Consider the following 21,881-nt stretch of genomic DNA (forward strand, 5'->3'; position numbering starts at 1 on the left):
TTGCTTTTGTGGTCTCATTCACACCCCAAATTTCTGCTTTTGCTTAGTCTAACATGTAACCAAAACTTTGATACCCAGAATATGCTCAACCTTTAAGGCTAGTTTTTTTCTTGTTAACATGGAAAATGGATTGGTAGTCAATGAAAAAATAAGCACTATCATTCTCCAAATAAAGATGAGTGCTTTGTTTTAAAGGCCTGAGGTTTAAACAGTTAAGATGCTCCAGACAGGACTTGGCTTAATGCACTGTTGTACTTACCTACACACTGCTCTCCTCGCTTCTGATACCCAGGAGGGCACTGACAGGTGAAGGAACCTCGTAAATTGATGCACACTTGGTCGGCTCTACAGTTGTGCGTCCCTGCAGTGCACTCATCTATGTCTGTTAAAGACACACAGCACAAAAATAGTTTGAGTCGGTTGTGAAGATGTTGATAGTTCCTCCATTTTGCCATCATACTTTTCTTAAAAAAACCAGGTTTTTACTCTATAATACTGTTATATTGGAAATGCTTAAAATGATACATTATTTCAACTGTTCAAAAAGTAATTTCATAGATGTCAGTGTGTACCACTTAGATTTAACAAATGCTAACATTCTGCCATGGATGCCTCAGCTCACTTTGTTTTGTTAAGAAATGAAACACTGGAGATGTACCTAAAGCCTTACTCCATCCTCATCCCTTTACCCACCCACCTACTACCATCCTGGTAGGTGTGAATCCTTCCCTGAGATTTTTTTATACTTTTATTATACAATTATGCACCCATTAGAGCATACAGTATTGTTTTAAAATGTAAATAAATTGTATGATACTTGCTTTTCCACCCAATATATGACATTTGAAATAATTTCTAGTAACTAATCTCTAAAAATCTGCCCAATAACTAGGTAAAAATCAAACTTTAATATTATGCATTCCCTGTTGCTGTTTTTTTTTTTTTTTGTAAACTTTAGCACAACATAAATGTATAAACTTTTCATTGCAAATTTCAAAATAAAAAGGATTCAATTTAATCACATTCCTCTAGGAGAGATAGGCTGGTGTAGTTTAAAATACATATCTTCCCAAAGCATTTCACTTCTTGGAATAGTTTACTAAATGTACCTTAAGGAGTAGGTAGATTATAGTTCCAGAAAAGTAAAAAGTATTCAGTCATAATATGAACTTGTTATAACAAATTTCTTTGCGATCAAAATATGATGGGCACCTGTGTGTGTCTCTCATATTACAGTAATTTATAAGTGAAATATAATTTTGCCTTATCCATATCACCTTTTCATTCATTCAAATCTCTCATATTATGAGTTTAAATAGCACAGATGAGAGGATTATAAAATTTTGGCATTCTTCAACAACTGAAGACTCTAAGCTTCATTAAAAAATATCTAAAATTTGTAATTCCTAGATGACAAATTTTGCATAAAAACTGAGAAAGGTTTAGGGGTGTTTAGATCATCACTGTGGCAGACCCATGGTGGTGCTCTGGAAGAAATAGTGGGGCAAAAATCAGTACCAAAAATGAATCATCAGTAATTAGAATTTATTCCTTAAATCCTGCCTTCCCTTTAAGAAGCTCAGAGAGTAGCCCCTGGTGTGTTGCCTTTCATCTTTCTTTATTTTCAAACATAACTGCTGCACTGTGCACATAAATGCACATTATTACACCCAGTAATATTACACCCAGTGTAATAATGTAGGAAGCTCAGGTTATAAGAGAGTAGTCCTCAGATATCGGCTTTAGTTAGCTGGGTGTGGAAATGATAAGAGAGATTCTCTCCAAAAGAAGGAGGGAGGGGAGATAAAGAATACTCGAGGGATGTATGGCTGTTTATTGGATAATAACCTATAAAAGCATCTACTTACATAATTCTTATTATCTGGTTTTAAAGTTTTGGTGAATTTTTTCTTATTTTTTATTTTTGTTTTGAAATTTTTTATTATTATTACTATTATTTTCAAAGCGGTGATTACAACTCTGTCCTTTTCAGGTACTATGCAGAGGTACAGCAATCTTGCTTTGAAATTATCTGCCCTTTTTGTGTCTTTTATTATTTTCTCATATGCACTTGATGAAAACATGTCTACTGGGGTTTCTTCAGAGCTTTATTACCCGCTAATGCAGAAGTGACAGCAGAGTTCATATTGTTTTATGTCAAGAACATCTGCCAGCATTTGCAGTGATAACAGCACTGAGAGATACGGCAATGTGAGATTCAGATGTGGCAAGTTTCCTCGGTACATGCTGGCAGAAGATCAAGGGCTCAGGCTGGCTGCTACATTTTCTAAAGGAGGCTTCACCAGTGACTGTGGACATCCCTCTGCAAACTGCCTCCACCCCATCGCATTCCTGATGTGATTTCATTCCTATTATTTTTTGTCATTTAGTTCTCTCTTTGATTAATAGGCTAACATTTCCAGTGGAATTAATATATCATTAAATAGATTTCAAACATAAAAGCCATGCTCCCTGGACCTATTCCTTTTTAAGAACCAGGTCTGTTTACCTTCTAAGGAGGATTATTTAATAAAACTATTAGGTGCGTTAAAGTAATTTAATAAAAAAAACAAAATAAAATACCACTGTCTCTACTGCCACTATATTCTTTTCCTTTCTCTATCAAAAACAAACAAAACTGCAGCAGGACTCACCTCACCTAGGATTGACTGGTGGTATTTTATTTTATTTATTTATTTTATAGAATAAGCTTTTTTTACAAAAAAAATATTTTATTTATTGTCTGCATTGGGTCTTAGTTGCGGCACACAGGATCTTTTGTTGTGGTGCTCGGGCTTCTCTCTAGTTGCGGTGTATGGGTTTTCTCTTCTCTAGCTGTGGCACGCAGGCTCCAGGGTGCATGGGCTCTGCAGTTTGCGGCACACGGACTCTCTAGTTGAGGTGCCCGAGCTCAATAGTTGTAGCACGTGGGCTTAGTTGCCCTGCGGCATGTGAGATCTTAGCTCCCTGACCAGAGATCGAACCCGTGTCCCCTGCATTGGAAGGTGGATTCTTTACCACTGGAACACCAGGGATGTCCCTGACTGGTAGTATTTTAAATACACTTTCTACTTACTTGGATTCACTTTTAGTTTTAATTCTTTCAGATGGGAAACCTCCCTGAAATTCAATAAAACACAGTTGCATGAAATCCCCTTCAAGAAATTATTCCAAAGGAGTTGAATGGATGCTTCATCTTATACCTTGAGCTGGATCTGCTAGTAAATGAACAGACTACATTTTCATTTATGGCTTTTCCAATTCGAGTTTAGAATATTTATCCTCTTTGCTCTTAGCAGGTTTTCTAATGCTGAAGGTTGTGTAGATAGACTGGATTTCTTGGAACTATCTTCAATTATGCCATCAATTTATTGGTTTATTTAAATAACACGGTTTTATTAATTTGAAAGTTGTAATTTGAGATCCTGTTTATTCACACATCTATACAAAATCATGTAAGAACTGTTTTACATTGTTAAACTCTTTTATGCTTATCTTTTCTACTTGTATGCATTTCTATGTCTTAAATATCATGTGATAAGAAAATCACTAAAATATACTACTATGTTAGAAACTCAAAGCAGAATATCCACCTCTGTGCAGATGCACCAGAAGACCTGGCTCCCCCAGGTATGTTTATGAAAGTCCTCCGTGGTGGGAATACCTGTATTAGCAAAAGCAATTCTTTATTCATAATGGAAACTACTCACATCAGCTATGGTTTTCCTGATAATCTAGGAAACAGTACTTTGGGGAGAGGCGTTTTTGTTTTGTTTTTAAACTATCTGTAAGTTATCCTTGACAGTTAAGCTCAATAGGTTCTTTAGGCAGACAGTTAACATATTCCCTGGGCCCTGAACCCAAGCTCTTTGAGGACAGGGACTATGTATTACTTTTCTCTGTATTCCTAGCACCTTGTAGAGTACAAGAAACAGGGTGGGTTTTCAAAACATATTTGTTCAATAAATGGATGAATGAACCAAGATTGTTTGCTAAGAACTGATGCCTAGAGTTTAAAGAAAGTAGGATCAGTGTTTTATCTCATGGAACTAAACATTTACAAGGCTGAGTAACAGGCAAGACGTAAGAAACACAGCAAGATGTCAGTAAATGGAAATGGCTGTAAAGCAATGGAGTGGAGAAGTGCAAAGCTAGGAAGACAGCAGCATCAGAGGTGGAAGGCTGGCCTGAGGAGGTGAATTTTGAGCTGCATTTTGAAGAAGGTAAGGTACATGGATTGGCAGAAATAGGAGGCTATTTCTAGGCAGAAGGGAGATCACATTAGAAAACGCTGATAAGACAAAAGCAGTTTGCATGAGAAGAATGGCAGATAGCTGGAATCAGCACAGCTGGAGGTGCTGTGTATGAGGAGTCTGGTGCAGTGCCTGGTTGAAGGTGCTCATAAAATGGTAGCTCAAGTCATGAGCAAAATTCAAGGCCTTATAGGTGCAATTAGAGTTTGGATTGCACACCACAGGAAGCATCTCTGAACTATGTAGACATAGCCTAATGGAAACATTACCAAAGTACAAAATAATAGAATGTGCTTCCTAAAATATCACAACACGTAAATCAACTCACATTTCATCATTCTAATGCATTAAGAATAGCTAATGGCAATATTTGGTGATTTCCTCATTTTTCAGAAATGTGCCCACACTCTCCCTTCTAGTGATTTATACTATTGTAGGTCCCTCTCTTGCTGACTTTGGCATCCTCATTGCGTTAAATAATCCAGCTGATCTTCGCTCAGCTCTCATTGCTAGCCCCTTTATCACAATGATCCTCAGTCTATGGAACTGCATGTTTGGTTTTCTCTCAAAGTTAATGGAGGCAACTGTGTCCACATCTCTGTCGTGTCCATTAAGTCCCTGCTTAGGCCCACATTCTCTATGTGTTTGGCTCCTGCCCTTCAGTCTGACTCATATTTCCCAAACCCCTGACTCATGCTGCTTTCTCTCTCTTATGCAACATTTTAATCTCTGCTATGTTCTTTCCATAATTTGATAACTTACCACGACATGGAGTCACTTCACTGTGTTTTCCTGGGCAAAGACTTTGTGTACCTTAAATGCTTTAGATTACCACTTAAACTTTTCTAATTTGTGCTGCTTTACATTTAGGGAATAATTCAGAACTACTTTGGAATAAGCCACCATTGACCAGATGGTGTGTTTGATGATAATGCACTGAAATAGGAATATTATTCCTGAAATAGGAATAATAAAAATAATTATTTTTATTCTGTCACTGCTTCTGTGATCTAGGGCAATGGCATCAATTCTTTTTCTCTCTGTTTCTCCATCTGTAAAATAGACTGTCTTCCTTAATGATAATGCACAGATTTCAAAAAGTTCAGAATTTTCAAAATAAATCTTTTTGTTTCCAGACCGTAAATTCTTAGAGTAAAATAACCATATCTTGACTAGTTCTGAGTTGGACACTGTGCATGCTTTGTAAATATTATTTGATGGTAAAGAAAAGGTAGTAGTTAAGTTCAAGTTGCTGCTATTTCTTGATCTGTGTGGGTCTAAAATGTTATTTTATGTCTTCCCCAACCATACTAATTTAATCTCATAAAGGGAGTAAAATAGGAAAAAAAAGGTCAAGATTCATGTTTGCTATAAGGATGAGCTACTTTATTCCTGGCTGCTTTCTTTCTTTCTTTCTTTCTTTTCTTCCTCTCTCTCTTCCTTCCTTTCTTCCTCCCTCCCTCCCTCTTTCTTTCTTCTTTCCTTCCTTTCTTTCCTTTCCTTCCTTCCTTCCTTCCTTCCTTCCTTCCTTCCCTCCCTCCCTCCCCCTCCCTCCTTCCTTCCTGCCTGCCTGCCTGCCTGCCTGCCTTCTTTCCCTCTCTCTCTTCCTTTCTTCCTTTCTCTAGTGACAGGACAATAAATTAGTTCCCAGCAAAGTACTCTTTCTACTTCATCTATGAAACTTTTTGAATAAAAGGGACTCATTGGGTGAAGATCTTACAGTTATTTTGGATATTAATCTTATTTTTCAGTATAATCCTGGAAGGTAGCAACTATTTCAACAAGTGCTGAGGCATTGCTATTTTATCGCTGCCTCATCCATTAATGGCTATTAATAATGATAACCTGAGTAATCAAGACATTAAATTATGTTGATTGAAATCTGATTAAGGAGAAGGTGTGTAATATTTTATAAAATTTCACATACAAATTTGTTAAAATTCTAAAATTAACTGGCATAAAAATAGGCAAATATTTAACAGTATTTAAACATCTATTATTTGATTAGGAAATTAGATCTACAGGCCTCTGATTTAATCCTAGTAACAGCCCTGTGGAATAATGGTTTCATTATCCACAATTTTTGGATGAAATGTAGGTTGATGAGTGACCTGCCCAAGGTCACACAGAGCAGAGATTCAAACTTAAGATTTCTATTTTGCTTCTGCAATTTAGGTTTCCAGAAAGGCTTATTTCTTAAGAGTTCGGGATAGCAGAAGTTTTATTGTAGTCATATATGTATATAAATTTCTTATATATATTATATAAATACGTAATTTTTCTTAAATTTAAAGAGAAGATTGTTAATCTTTAGGGCGTTGGTTCCTCCCTTGCATCTTTCTTCTACATTAGAATAACTTTCATAGCTCTCCAAATCTTTTGTTTCCCTCCCCAATCCTTAGCCAATTATCAACAATTTTTGTCAAAATTTTCTATTTCCCTTGCTGCTTCTTTCATAGTACTGGAATCAGATTTATCTGGGCAAAATGCCCAGTTCTAGTTAGCTTTTCACCCTTCTGAAATTATCAGCTAGAATTCACCCAAGCTAAGCAGTTCTAGAGGAGAAAATAAATACTGATATTAAGTAACAAAAGAGGACTGACTTCGTTGATGGCCAGCAGTAGATTTATAGTTCTAAATTCTTATCTGTTCTGGCCAAACAGATTAATAGTTTGGAGTGCTTTAAATGATAAACAAAAATATCACCCAAATCAACAAATATCAGCCTCCCTGATAGTTAATTTCTTTGTTTTAGAGAGTGGTGAATCAAGTGTTCTGGAAGTCCTTGACATTGCACTGTGTTCTAACAGAACCTTGAAATACGCTGTTCCCGTATGGAAAAATCGTGCTACATGTACTTGCAGTTGCTTCACCAGCAGTGATGATGGATTTGCACTGCACATCGACCCTCTCTCACCTAGTCTCCTCTGTGGCTAGTGGTGTTCGTTTGCAAGATGATTGGATGAGGTTAGACATACAGTTCATGTCTAACCTCGTGAATTCATATTAAATATTCATGAATGTGGGGGGGAAAACCAACTGGTGAACATGAACGATCAACTCGTGACTCCTCTGTACTACACACAAACCAAATGGACCAATCATAGGCTAAAAGAGAGAAAAGCAAGGACACAAAGACCTTAATCCTCATTCTTCCCCTCTTTTTGCACACTGGCAAAGTGAAGCTTATTGCTTTCAGAATCTTAAGGGAAAGACATTTTCTACTGATAAATGATTGTTAATTGTCAGGAGTGTTCTCTGGCATCTCTGAGAATATGTCATACCCAGGTAAACTCCCTTCTTTCTTCTTAAACTTAATTATCCATTAAAAAATGTTTGGGAAAGGATGACCCTGGTATTTGGAATGATATTACAATCAATCATCAATCTACAACCTTGTGGACGTAAAACTGTGTTTTGAAATAAGCAGCACCATTAGTCTTTGCTCTAGGATGGCTGAGTACCAGGAATTAAAGACTGTATGCAAGTTCAAGCCCATCCCATACAAGCTGGCCATCTACTTCAAACTGGATGGCCTTCAGAGGAATTATGATCCCATCTTATTAGGGGATGCCTCTGCATTGATATTTCAATTGCGTTTTCCTGGTGCTCCACTGCTTCACCTTGCCCCTCCCACCTCCCTCCTATCCCCAGCTCCAGATCAAACCCCTGGAGACTGATGAACTGGATGGAGACTGAGAACATTCAACTGAGTCCTCCATGCCCTCCGTGAGCACTGTGGCTTGATTCCTGGTCCCCCTCCTTGAGGCCTTACAGTCAGATCAGTCAGTCTCTCTAGCCCAAAGCACACACATTCCTGGCTTACTCCATCAGGGCAATCATCACTTGAGGTCACATAAGCCCCTGGCTGTGGCAATGCCAATTATAACAAGCATGGCCTGGTGACCTCCTAATTGTATGAGACCAATTAACATTATACTTGTTGTTCATTCAACAATAAACAGCTTTTGTGACCATTAAATTGAGGCATACTACTAAATTTGCTGAGTATAACTTGGCAATACTTCTCCAAATCATTAACTGCCTAAGACTTTGAAAATAAAGTGTATCTTTGTGCCTCTTGCCTTCAGAGAATGTTACATTCTTGTGTGTATTTTCCTGCCCATTTCATTACATCGTACTTACGAGGCTTCTGCACAATGTTTCCCCATATGCCTCAGGGCCCTTATATTTTTCTGAATTCCAAATGGATAGTAGTATGAAGGGAGTGAGGGGTGTGACTCATCAAATTTGTACTAAATTCCTTTTTCTTGTCTCTTTCTGATTCAAAATTCCAGCAAAATGAAAAGCAATGAAAGGATAAATATGTGGGTAAATCTTAATGAACACCAACTATATAAAACAAAAATAGTAAGGTGTTTTGTGATTTATAAAAAATTAGAATTAAAATACATGGGAATAAAGCACATGGGTTGGCAGGAAGGTAAATGGAGTTTAAGTTTTTTAAGGTCCTTCTATAGTCTGGGAAGAGGTAAAACTACCAATTTATTTTGAACTTTGATAAGTCAAGGGTACATGTTAAAGTATTCCCTAGGGAAACACTAAAAGAACAGCAAAGAGTATAAAACTGCAAATCTAATACAGGGGAGAATGGAATAATACAAAACAGTACATCATTTTAGACAGAAAGCAAGAAAGGAAAGAAAAAGAAACTAAAATGTGCAGAATGAAAAAAAAAGGCAGAGAGTAAAGTGGTAGTTTAAACCTAAACATATCAATAGTTACATTAAAGGTAAGTGAATTAAATGCTCTTATAAAAACTGAAAATTCTCAGGTTGATTACAAAATCAAAACCCAAATACGTTGCTTCAAGAGAAATGATTTAAATATAAGGACACAGGTAGATTAAAGAAAAAAGATGGAAAATATGCTATGCAAACACTAACCAAAAGAAAGTTGGCTTTGCAATATCAAAGTTGACTTTAAGGGAAAAAAGATTACAGAATAAAATGTAGTACTGCGTAATGATAAAAGTTTAGTTCACCAGGAAAATGTAGAAATTCTAAATTTAACTTCATTTAATCACATAGGCTCAATATAGATAGAGCAAAAATGGATAAAACTAAAGGGAAAAATGAATAAACACAGTAAGAGATTTTAACATATCTCTCCCAGTAACTAAAAGAATAAACCTACATTTTCAGAAATGAATAGAAAATATGAATAACATGATTAAAAACTTTGAACTTACATACACAGAACACTGTACAGAACACATAACCTTTTCAAGTATTGAGGAAATATTAAAATAAAATGACTATATTCTGGTCTTAAGACAAGTCTAAATAAACTTCAAAAATTGCAATATACAGATTTTGTTCTCTAACTACAATGCAAATAAGATAGAAACAGCAACAACAATGACAAAACTAAAAAATCCCTCTCTTTTGGAAAAGAAGAAATACACTTCAAAAGAACTCATGATTTAAAGAAGATAACAAAATTGAAATTTAAGACTATTTCAAACTGAATTAAAATGAAAATGTTACGTATCAAAACCTGTAGGGAAAAAGGCCAACCCTTAAGAAGGCCTATAGTCCCTCCTCTCCTTACATCATCCTATCTTTCCCCCCACCCCCCTGACTGTACTCAACTTACAAGATGAGATTTGTATCTGAGCTAGTCTGTTGTGAGAGTGGACTTGAGGATTTTGAAAGGCTGTTTAGAGAAGGAGGAAAAGATCTTGACCATGTCTTTCCAAAGAGCAGAACTAGAATAAGCAGGTAAAAAGAAAGGCAGATTTTAGTTCAGTGAAAGAAAAAAATGTTGTGGTCATTGGACATTTTAATATATTAGGAGATAATGAGGTTCCTATCACTGGAAATATGCAAATGGTGCAATGTGAATCCCAGTAGTGTGTGTGTGGGGGGATTTGACCAGTTACCTGTGTTTAAAGATGGTGCTAAAGCATGGCATGCAAATATGGCAGAATGTTAACAGTTTCTGAATCTGTGTCATACCTTCAACTTCAAGTTTGAAAACTTGATTAAAAAACATCGAAAAATAGATGCTGCATCCACCCCAATATAGAAAGTTGTGAAGATTCAACAAGATTGAATATCTATACTTTCTCTCTTTGACATATGGTGTACATACATCTATCTTGGTATATATACAATATGTATTGTGATGCTTACTTTTATACTTTTATAATTTTTCCTCTAACATATGAAAAACTCACTCTATGATAAAGCATAGCAAGGAAAGATCTCATCCTAAGTGGTTATTTATTCTCTCTCTCTTCCTTGAGCAAGGAGGTAGTTAAGAAATCCTAGACTTATTATTCCTTGTAAGTATTAAGAATTTTTCAGGAAGGGGGACTCTGCAGGCTTCATCATATTAAGGCATAAGATTATTTGGTGTTCAAAATGTTAAATGCAAGCAACTATCAGCTTGTGCCCAAGTGTTTCATATGCCATTAAACCAAGTGAGATTTGACTTTTTGGTTTTGTTCCAAATTGATACTATAGTTACTGTTTCCCTCAAATTATTCATGAATTATCATGCATACTTGAATTTAATTTGCTGATAAATTGTGTTTGATGTACATAGGCTGTGGGATATCTCCCAGCCCCTGTGTTAAAACACTTGCAGTGATGTGAAGAAATAGCATTCAAATAACTCCTGAGTATTAGTTTGAGGAGTACCTAAAGGCAATAGGGGACAAAAGAAAATACTGTTTCCTAAAACTATGACCTGGTGAGTTTTGATGCTAAAGAATTCTCAAGCTAGCATATAAAATAGTCTTTGGACTTTTAAATGAGTTTGGGGCATTTTACCTTACAGTTCTTAGAAGCAAAAATACATTTGGACTGTATATTCTCTGAAATGTCTTTCAGTTTAAAAAATCTGAAATTAAAGCTCACTTTGCTGAAATCCTGAACACTGTTGTGAAAAGGATTCATTTTCCAGCTCTTATCTCTTCTGCCCTCTCTAACACAAAATGTTGGAACCTGGGAAACCTGAAAAACATGCTCTTGCTTCTTGGGGGCCATGACCGTTTCTTCTTCCCTTCTTTTTCATTTTTCAGCAGTAACTTCTCCCTCCTCCTAATCTGTAGAATCAAAGGAGGGTTTAAAATGGACTCATCTTTCTGGACAGGATTGAATGGCTCTGTTAGCAGAGTGGGATGAATAGAAAGTTCTCTTCAATGTTTTGGTGCAGTACTGTGTGCCTGTAAAGTTACATACTTGCCCGGAATTTAGACTAGCTTAATGCTTGTTTGGCAGCATAAACTCTGAAAAAAATCTTGTGGGGAAACATGCCCCATACATGGTTTCTGTCTGTAGAGTACAAAGGGAGATGGACGTGTGCCAGTTATGTAGTTGATGTGTTAAAGGTAGATGCCAAACTAAGGCAGTCTTTGAGAGAGTTTCTTGGCATGAATAAACAGATTAAAAAAAAAGTCTATGTTCTTAGATCTGTTATATATACTTAAAATGGTTACTGCATGGAGCACATCCGTAGAGTCCATCATATTCCAAGTTTTCATTTTAGAAGAAAATGGAAAAATTGAGCAATTCATATTGTTAATTTTAAAATTAGCCTAGAATTATTTCTCCCTAGAAATGTAATAATTTGTTTGTGGAAACCTTTAAATGAAAACCTTTGGCTTCAGGCACATATGTGCTCAATATGGATGACTGTGAAGCTGCCAGGTAGATGTAAGGAGGTCCTGTCAGTGACCTTCAACTACAGGTCTCTTTCCATGGCTTTCAGAATTAGAACAACCATACTATTTTCTCACTGCATAGTATTTTTAAGTTCTAAATTATTTTATTTGAGGTTGTTTCCTTCTTTAGTTGCTTGTGCTAGCCTTTTTTCTAGCCTTATTATACCAAGAGTTTATTATACCAAGAATTAGAGTTTACAGGAAGACTTGACCTTTTTAGAAAGTCTGAGAACCACAGAATAATTTTTTTTCTTATACAACTCCCTGACAGAAAGATATGAAATACGATTGAGACAGAAGAGTGGGTAAGATCATGAGTTTTAGAGTCAAATAAGTCTCAGTTCAAACCCAAGCAACACCGTGTTTTTGGTATGTGTCGGGAGAAAGTCACTTAACCTTTCCAAGTCTCACTGCCATGTCTGTCAAGTAGGGATAATATGCATTTCTTAATATTCTTGTGAGGACTAACTGAAGTAATACACACCCCAAATGGTACCTGGTTGACACTAGGGCTCAATAAATTGTATTTAACAAAACTGTGAATTTGCTATATGTAAGGGTGGTACTTCTGTTATAGACAAGTGGAAGGAAGCAAGAAAACTGCAGAAAGGCAGGGCTTTTTAATATAGTTTTCTATGTCCTTGCATGTAATTACACATCCTATCTTGGTTTCTTTGCTCAGTGTCGTACTTTGAGTGTGACAGTGAAATCCAATCATGAGGAACAACCATAGCATCAAATGACTTCCCTTGCTTTTGTGTATTCCAGATGAATGGGTGCAAGAACAGGCAAAATCAGCCTTTCTTTCTTAAAGTTATTTCTCATTAGGGAAATTGCAAACATTCACACAAATGTGATCTGGCAAAACAAAAAGAATCTAGAATCTTTTGCATTTTATAATATTTTGTGATATGAAAGGACAGTTGGTGGCAATAGGACCCAGACACAGAAATGGAATGTTAATGCTTATGAAGACTACTTAGCAAACATAGCTTTAACTAGAGCTCTAATTAGAACTTAAGTGTAACTCTGAGAACTTTTGTGTGAACAAGTTCTAGCTATGAAAAAGCTGTGAAAGTGTAAAATTCAGAAGCAATTTTTATTTATTATATTGACTATGTCAAGGATATTATGGTCATCATCTTTCAAGACAGTGATGAAATTATAAATCAGAACTAGAGAACAGATGGGGAATATTTTCAAACGTAGTGGGAAAAACTGCATGTAAATGAGTCAAATGAGCAGGTCTGAGGAGTCTCCGCTAAACATAATAGTGATCTATATCATTTGTAGTTGGTGAAGCACCCATTCAATCATATCACACAGGAGGATTTGATCTGGAGCCAATTCTTGTTTGTTAAAAGCTATGCTAGTAGGGGCTTCCCTGGTGCGCAGTGGTTGAGTCCGCCTGCCGATGCAGGGGACACGGGTTCATGCCCCGGTCTGGGAAGATCCCACATGCCGTGGAGCGGCTAGGCCCGTGAGCCATGGCCGCTGAGCCTGCGCGGCCGGAGCCTGTGCTCCGCAACGGGAGAGGCCACAACGTTGAGAGGCCCCGCATACCGCAAAAAAAAAAAAAAAAAGAAAAAAAGCTATGCTAGTAATATAGTAAAAACTTATGGCATATTAGAAAAATTTTCTTTGGAAAATTAATTTTGGTTTCTTTGGAAACCAAATGACCTCCAAATGCTTTCATTATGGCCTTACAAAAATTATATATGTATATATGATAGATTCTTATTCCCATATTAAAGGTAAAACAGAGAAAATTAATAGGAAAAATTAAAGAATTTAAAGCTTGAGGAAAAACACTATGCTTATGGTGGCAGTGTGACAAATTAGGAGGTGACAAGGCTGACTTCCTTCTCTGTTGTCTTATTATCCCACCTTTTTCCATCCTGCATTTCTGATTCCTTCTTCCTATTTCAGTATTTGCTTTTGCATTTGCCCTTTCTCAAGTTCACCTCAATTGGGCAGACCATTCTTTTACCTTGAGAATTCTGACTGCTGCCACATCCAAGGTAGGGTGAGGACCATCTCCTACTGGTGTGCAGGCCTTGGGCACTGCTGCTTCAGCAATGGTTTGTGAGTGCTGTTTCCCTAGCCCAGTGCTATGACTCTCCAGTGCACCCCTCAGGAGCTCAGCAGGCTGTCCCCACCATCTTCATCTCCTCAGGGAGGTGGGCTGCTATACAGGCCCCCAGAACCCCAACACCAGCCACCTAATCCTGTGACTACTCACATAGATGTCAGTAAAAGGCAGAAGGTCCTGTATAATTGGATGAACCTCACTGCAATATAACAGGTAGTTTCATCTAAAAACTAGTCCTTTCATCAGTGCCATCTTGTATGGCCCTCCATATCAGCCAGGCAATATACTGCCATGTGCAAACATATGTTGCCGCTTGTCTGCCTTTGACCGTAATCCTCTCTCCAACCCTTCTACCTTAACAGGACAGATTCCCCTTCTAGGTCCAACTCACGTCCACCTTCTTTATGTTTCTTTTCCCGGGTTCCTTTGGCCAATGTAAGATAACTGCAGAAAGCAGCTTGTCCAACTGACCTCTGGGACTGCTGTATCTACAGATTATCCTTGCTAAGGAAGAGGAAGAGCAGCATACTTGCTATCTGTGGAAAATCCACTGCCTCGGAGAGATCTTGGACAGCTATCCCCCCACCCCTCTTCTCCTTAACTAGACTCACCTTAAGGATGAAGGGGTGCCTCTGGCACTCTGTGTGGCTTAGGGTCCTAAACAAGTTTTTCTCCGATCACTGAATTCTGGCATTCTCCACTAGGAAACCAGCAGCTGAATATCCCTAGGCACACATCAGTGGCCTATATAATTTTATAGCCTCAATTTGTTAAAGGTACCAGTTGAGCTCTCCATTAGATTTGATGTGTAAATTCTAGCACTATTATATTATAAAGTGGCAAAACACTTAAGATAAATAACACTCAATGCTTCCATAGTATTTCTACAATTATATTGTCACTACAACAATTTTTTTACAAGACTAGGGGATGCTATGCCAAATAAGGGAAATGTGTAGAACCTCTCGTAGCTTCTGCAAAGGCTGAGTTACAATTTTATTTTCAAACTAGTTTTCCAGTAAGTTTTAGTACAAATTTTAAGATGGAACAAATCTCAAGTAGTAAAAATGCTTTAAGAGTATACAGTTATATTATGTGTGGATAAAATCGTAATGGCCTGGAACAATGACTACATGCCGAGTGGAATTTTAAGGCTGGTTTTGACTTTATAGAAGCTTTTCCTTGAGCTAAGGTATTTTCCCCACTGTGTTATGTTTGATAAAGATTTAAACTTACAAACAGAACTGTGCTATTTTTATAATGAAATTCATACTTAATTTGCCTTTGTAGCACTGGTATAAATGAAGAATAAAACCAGTCCTAATTAACTACAATAATATTATCTTATTGGGTTAACAAATTTAGAACTCAGAAATAAGTTTTAAAAGCGAATGATGTGTTTACCTCTTCTGTAAGCAAAGCTGATTATGCCACTTCCCACTATCTTCAGGATGATATCCAAACTTTTTAACATGACATGCAAGGCCCTTCATGATTTGACTTTAACCTGTCATCTTGTATCGCTCACTGAATTGTACAGAACACTTGTTTCTTCTGTATTCTACTTAATGACCTCAGCAAATACTGTTCCCTCTGCCTAGAACACTCTTTCTCTTTCCCTCCTTTCCTTCCCCCAGTTCATTAAGGGCTAATTCCCACAACTTCCCAAGACTGATGCCTGGTAGTACCTTCTCTGGGAAGTTTCTGAAACGGGACTCAAAATTTCACATTGCTGTTACTGTCTACTTGCTCAGACTGTGAGCGCTTTGTGGGCAGGCACCATAAGCTTTCATCTTTGTATTCTCAACACCTACTGTGCTTTGCACACAGTAGTTACTCTACTCAGGCTTGTTGAATAATCTCACACTTTGAAATTATGTTTAGGGATCCAGCTACAGGATACCTCTGTGGTCTTGTGCTATCTCCCGAACTGTAAGTAACAGAGCAATTGTTAAAATATTTCCCCCCCATCTTATTATTCCCAAATCCAACATAAAATTAAAAAGCAAACCTAGACAACTAACACATCATCTCCAGCAGACCCCACTCTTGAGAAGAAAAGTATAGACCTGACTATTGTTTATGAAGTGTTCCAGAATGGACACTTAAATAGATCAATAAATGAACAAACCAGGTGTTTTGCCTTTGCAAAATTCTTGCTCTGGGTGGGTCCTCAAAAAAACAAAAGCAAAGACGAAACAAAACAATGTCCCCACCCACCCCCCCCAAACCAAAGAGTATCAAGACTTAGTGAAGTGATCTCTAAGTCTAGTTAAAATTCCTTTGGATTATTCCATAGGCTAAACTATATATTCTTATATTCTTAAGTTCTTGCTTTATTAGCTTAGCAGTCTAGCCTCACCCCCACTCCAAAACTGCTGTTCCTCTTTTTGTATTCCATTCAAATTCTTATTTTTAAACAAAGATAATTTTTAACTGGAAAATGCATTTCCCCTAGACATATCAGGAGAACTTGTTGCTCTCCTCTATTTATAAACAGATTACTCCCTTAGTTCATGCTTATTTGCAAAATGGATTGTAGGAGACTCACAGGGGAGAGTGGGCATTTGGATAATTGCCTCTTGCCATAATTTTCTGTAATTGCAAAACCTTATTTTAACTAAGGCATGAGTCTGCTTAGGTTGTATTCATTGCATATTGCAGTGTCACAGACTTAAACATGTTAAGATAAGAGAAACTCTTAAAGGTCTATGTTTAAACACAGTTTATGGTTAGAGACTTGCTCCATATTCCTTCGGTCATACATTATGACTAACGAACGTTCTACTGTTTAATGGATGTGGGCACGAAGCAGAAAGGATGATTGTCCAGAAGATCATTTAAGGGCTTACTTAGCTCCTAACTGGTTATTTCACTGGGTGCAGAAGATGAAGTTACACCAAAATGTTATTAATTTACAAGTTTGATGTTTACCTTTGTAATACCTATGAATAAATGTATTGCTAAACAATATCATAAACTGTTGACCCTACTTGGAGTGGAACTTGTTTAGAATCATCATTTGACTCAGGAGAAGCACTTACATACAAAAATAATGAATGTGTCTGTTAGAAATAGTTTTAAACAAATTATTAAATTATTATTATGATTCTGAAAATAGTCCTTATAGATTCAACTACCTTTTTATACCTCTTATTAGCATCGTTACTATATGTACTAACTTGAAAGTTAGTACCATTCTTTCTTGAGAAACTTACTCAATTTTCAGTCAGTCAGACTGACATATGCCCTCTCTGTCCCAGTCCCCCACCCAAGTCCTATTAGGGTGATTTAATACATTTAACAATATGTGTATGCTTATTTTTCCTCCTTATCCTACAACTATCTGGAGGTAGCATTTTTATTAGGTCACTCCTTGCTCAAAATCTTTCACTAATTTTGACAGTACTAAATCTAAATGGCTTAACAAGAATTCAGGGTTCTACATAAATTCCCTCCAATGACCTTCCTAATCCTGTTTCCTGCTTCCCCTATAGTAGTCCCTCTTTCCCTCACCCCAAACCCATTACTCTGTATACAGGGTGTCCACCCAGCAAAGCCTGCCTTTCTCTTCTCAGGTTTATTAACATCCAGTTCATCCTTCATGACCCATATCACATCTGCTCCCTCCACAAAGCCCTAACTGGCCCTTGGTTGCAGCAACCAATCCCTCCTTTGGACCCCTCCAGTGCTTCTTGGTAACCATAACTACCATTGACCACATGGGGACTGAGGCCCTCAAGGAGGGTTTTGTTGACTTGAATTGTTGAGCTGAATTATTTGTGTTGGTTACTTTTCTTTTCTTTTTTAAATTGACGTATAATTGACATACAACATCATATTAGTTTCAGGCGTACAACCTAACAATTTGATATTTGTGGATATTGTGAAATGATCACCACAATACATCTAGTTAATGTCCATCACCATACATTGTTACAGAATTTTTTTTCTTGTGATGAGAACTTTTAAGGTCTACTCTCTTAGCAGCTTTCAAATATACACTACAGTGTTATTAACTATAGTTGCCATGCTGTATGTTATATCCCCATGACTTATTTATTTTATAACTGAGAGTTTGTACCTTTGATTCCCTTCACTCATTTTGCCCACCCCCCACCCCCCACCTCTGGCAACCACCAATCTGTTCTCTCTATCTATGTATCTAATTTTTAAAAATCTGACCTTATCTAACCCCTTTCAGATAGACTGAAAAGTCCTTGCAAGAAAGGTGGTGTGGGGAGACCTTAAAGATGGCGGAGGAGTAAGATGTGGAGATTACCTTCCTCCCCACAAATACATCAGAAATACATCTACACGTGGAACAACTCCTACAGAACACCGACTGAACGGTGGCAGAAGAACTCAGACTTCCCAAAAGGCAAGGAACTCCCCACGTACCTAGGCAGGGCAAAAGAAAAAAGAAAAAACAGAGACAAAAGAATAGGGACGGGACCTGCACCAGTGGGAGGGAGCTGTGAAGGAGGGAAAGTTTCCATACACCAGGAAGCCCCTTCTCGGGCAGACACGGGGGTGGTGGAACGGGGGAGCTTCGGAGCCATGGAGGAGAGCGCAGCCACAGGGGTGCGGAGGGCAAAGCGTAGAGATTTCCGCACAGAGGATTGGTGCCGACCAGCACTCACCAGCCTGAGAGGCTTGTCTGCTCACCCGGGGGCGGGCGGGGGCTGAGAGCTGAGGCTCAGGGCTTTGGAGGTCAGATCCCAGGGAGAGGAGTGGGGTTGGCGGTGGGAACAAGCCTGAAGGGGCTAGTGTGCCACAGCTAGCCGGGAGGTAGTCCGGGAAAAGGTCTAGGCCTGCCTAAGAGGCAAGAGACCATTGTTTCGGGGTGCACGAGGAGAAGGGATTCAGAGCACCACCTAAACGAGCTCCAGAGACAGGCGCGAGCCACGGCTATCAGCGCGGACCCCAGAGACGGGCATGAAATGCTAAGGCTGCTGCTGCCACCACCAAGAAGCCTGTATGCAAGCACAGGTCACTATCCACACTTCCCCTCCCGGGAGCCTGTGCAGCCCGCCACTGCCAGGGTCCCGGGATCCAGGGCCAACTTCCCCGGGAGAACACATGGCGCGCCTCAGGCTATTGCAACGTCACACCGGCCTCTGCCGCTGCAGGCTCGCCCCGCATCCGTACCCCTTCCTCCACCCGGCCTGAGTGAGCCAGAGCCCCCGAATCAGCTGCTCCTTTAATCCTGTCCTGTCTGAGCGAAGAACAGACACCCTCAGGCGACCTACACGCAGAAGCAGGGCCAAATCCAAAGCTAAAACCCAGGAGCTGTGGGAACAAAGAAGAGAAAGGAAATTTTTCCCAGCAGCCTCAGGAGCAGCGGATTAAATCTCCACAATCAACGTGATGTGCCCTTCAACTGTGGAATACCTGAATAGACAATGAATCATCCCAAAATTGGGGTGGTGGACTGTAGACTTGGGGTTTGCTTGCTGCATCTAAAATTTGTTTCTGGTTTTATGTTTGTCTTAGTTTAGTATTTAGAGTTTATTATGATTGGTAGATTTGTTTATTGATTTGGTTGCTCTCTTCCTTTTTTTTTAATATATAGACATATATATATATTTTTCCTTTTTCTCTTTATGTGAGTGTGCATTTGTATGCTTCTTTGTGTAACTTTGTCTGTATAGCTTTGCTTTAACCATTTGTCTTAGGGTTCTGTCTGTCCGTTTTTTTGGACTTTTTCTTTTTAGTATAATTTTTACTGATTGTTATCATTGGTGGATTTGTTTTTTGGTATGGTTGCTCTCTTCTTTCTTTTTTTAATATTTTTAATTTTTAATAAGTTAAAAAATTTTTTATTTTAATAACTTTATTTTGTTTTATTTTATATTTTCTTTCTTTCCTTCTTTCTTTTTTTCTCCCTTTTCTTCTGAGCGATGTGGTTGACAGGGTCTTGGGGCTCCAGCCAGGTGTCAGGCCTGTGCCTCTGAGGTGGGAGAGCTGAGTTCAGGACCTTGGTCCACGACAGACCTCCTGGCTCCACATAATATCAAACGGCAAAAGCTCTCCCAGAGACCTCCATCACAACGTTAAGACCCAGCTCCACTCAATGACCAGCAAAGCTACAGTGCTGGACACCCTATGCCAAACAACTGGCAAGACAGGAACACAACACCACCCATTAGCAGAGAGACTGCCTAAAATCATAATAAGATCACAGACACCCCAAAACACACCACTGGATACAGTCCTGCCCACCAGAAAGACAAGATGCAGCCTCACCCACCAGAACACAGGCACCATGCCCCTCCACCAGGAAGCCTACACAATCCACTGAACCAAACTTAGCCATTGGGAGCAGACACCAAAAACAACGGGAACTACAAACTTGCAGCCTGCAAAAAGGAGACCCCAAACACGGTAAGTTAAGCAAAATGAAAAGACAGTGAAACACACAGCAGATGAAGGAGCAAGTAAAAACCCACCAGACCAAGCAAATGAAGAGGAAATAGGCAGTCTACCTAAAAAAGAATTCAGAGTAATGATAGTAAAGATGATCCAAAATCTTGGAAATAGAATGAAGAAAATACAAGAAACATTTAACAAGGACCAAGAAGAACTAAAGAGCAAACAAACAATGATGAACAACACAATAAATGAAATTTAAAATTCTCTAGATGGAATCAATAGCAGAATAACTGAGGCAGAAGAACGGATAAGTGATCTGGAAGGTAAAACAGTGGAAATAACTATGGCAGAGTAGAATAAAGAAAAAAGAATGAAAAGAATTGAGGACAGTCTTAGAGACCTCTGGGACAACATTAAATGCACCAACATTTGAATTATAGGGGTCCCAGAAGAAGAAGAGAAAAAGAAAGGGACTGTGCAAATATTTGAAGAGATTATAGTTGAAAACTACCCTAATATGGGAAACGAAATAGTCAGTGAAATCCCAGAAGTGCAGAAAGTATCATTCAGGATAAATCCAAGGAGAAACACACCAAGACACATAATAATGAAACTGTCAAAAATTAAATACAAAGAAAAAAATTAAAAGCACCAAGGGAAAAAGAACAAATAACATACAAGTGAATTCCCATAGGTTAACAGCAGATCTTTCAGAAGAAACTCTGCAAGCCAGAAGGGAGTGGCAGGACATATTTAAAGTGATGAAAGGGAAAAACCTACAACCACGATTACTCTACCCAGCAAGGATCTCACTCAGATTCAACGGAGAAATTAAAACCTTTACAGACAAGCAAAAGCTAAGAGAATTCAGCACCACCAAACCAGCTTTACAACAAATGCTAAAGGAACTTCTCTAGGCAGGAAATACAAGAGAAGGAAAAGACTTACAATAACAAACCCCAAACAATTAAGAAAATGGTAATAGGAACATACATATCGATAACTACCTTAAATATAAATGGATTAAATGCTCCAACCAAAAGTCATAGACTGGCTGAATGGATACAAAAACAAGACCCATACATATGCTGTCTACAAGAGACACACTTCAGACCTAGGGACACATACAGACTGAAAATGAGGGGATGGAAAAAGATTCCATGCAAATGGAAATCAAAAGAAAGCTGGAGTAGCAATACTCATATCAGATAAAATAGACTTTAAAACAAAGACTATTACAAGGACAAAGAAGGACACTACATAATGATCAAGTGATCAATCCAAGAAGATATAACAATTGTAAATATTTATGCACCCAACATAGGAGCACCTCAATACATAAGGCAAATGCTAACAGCCATAAAAGGGGAAACAGTAACATAATCAGAGTAGGGGACATTAACACCCCACTTTCACCAATGGACAGATCATCCAGAATGAAAATAAGTAAGGAAACACAAGCTTTACA

At 38.1% G+C, this 21,881-nt stretch overlaps 1 protein-coding gene and 1 long non-coding RNA gene across 2 annotated transcripts in view; one reads left to right on the forward strand and one right to left on the reverse strand.

The window, feature by feature from the left end:
* Window positions 1-18,719, forward strand: part of LOC309969972 — a 194,097-nt gene extending 175,378 nt beyond the window's left edge. The window contains exon 4 of the long non-coding RNA XR_014326660.1: window positions 18,243-18,719. This is a non-coding gene — a long non-coding RNA (uncharacterized lncRNA). The remainder of the gene's footprint in view (window positions 1-18,242) is intronic.
* The window catches only part of EFEMP1 (EGF containing fibulin extracellular matrix protein 1), a 68,313-nt gene that overhangs the window by 16,686 nt on the left and 29,746 nt on the right, over window positions 1-21,881 (reverse strand). The window contains exon 6 of the mRNA XM_082852087.1: window positions 260-382. Within this exon, the coding sequence (XP_082708213.1) occupies window positions 260-382 (123 nt within the window). The remainder of the gene's footprint in view (window positions 1-259; window positions 383-21,881) is intronic.

Source organism: Leucopleurus acutus (assembly GCF_964270905.1).
Source record: "Leucopleurus acutus genome assembly, chromosome: 12".
In the NCBI taxonomy this organism is placed as follows: Eukaryota; Metazoa; Chordata; class Mammalia; order Artiodactyla; family Delphinidae; genus Leucopleurus; species Leucopleurus acutus.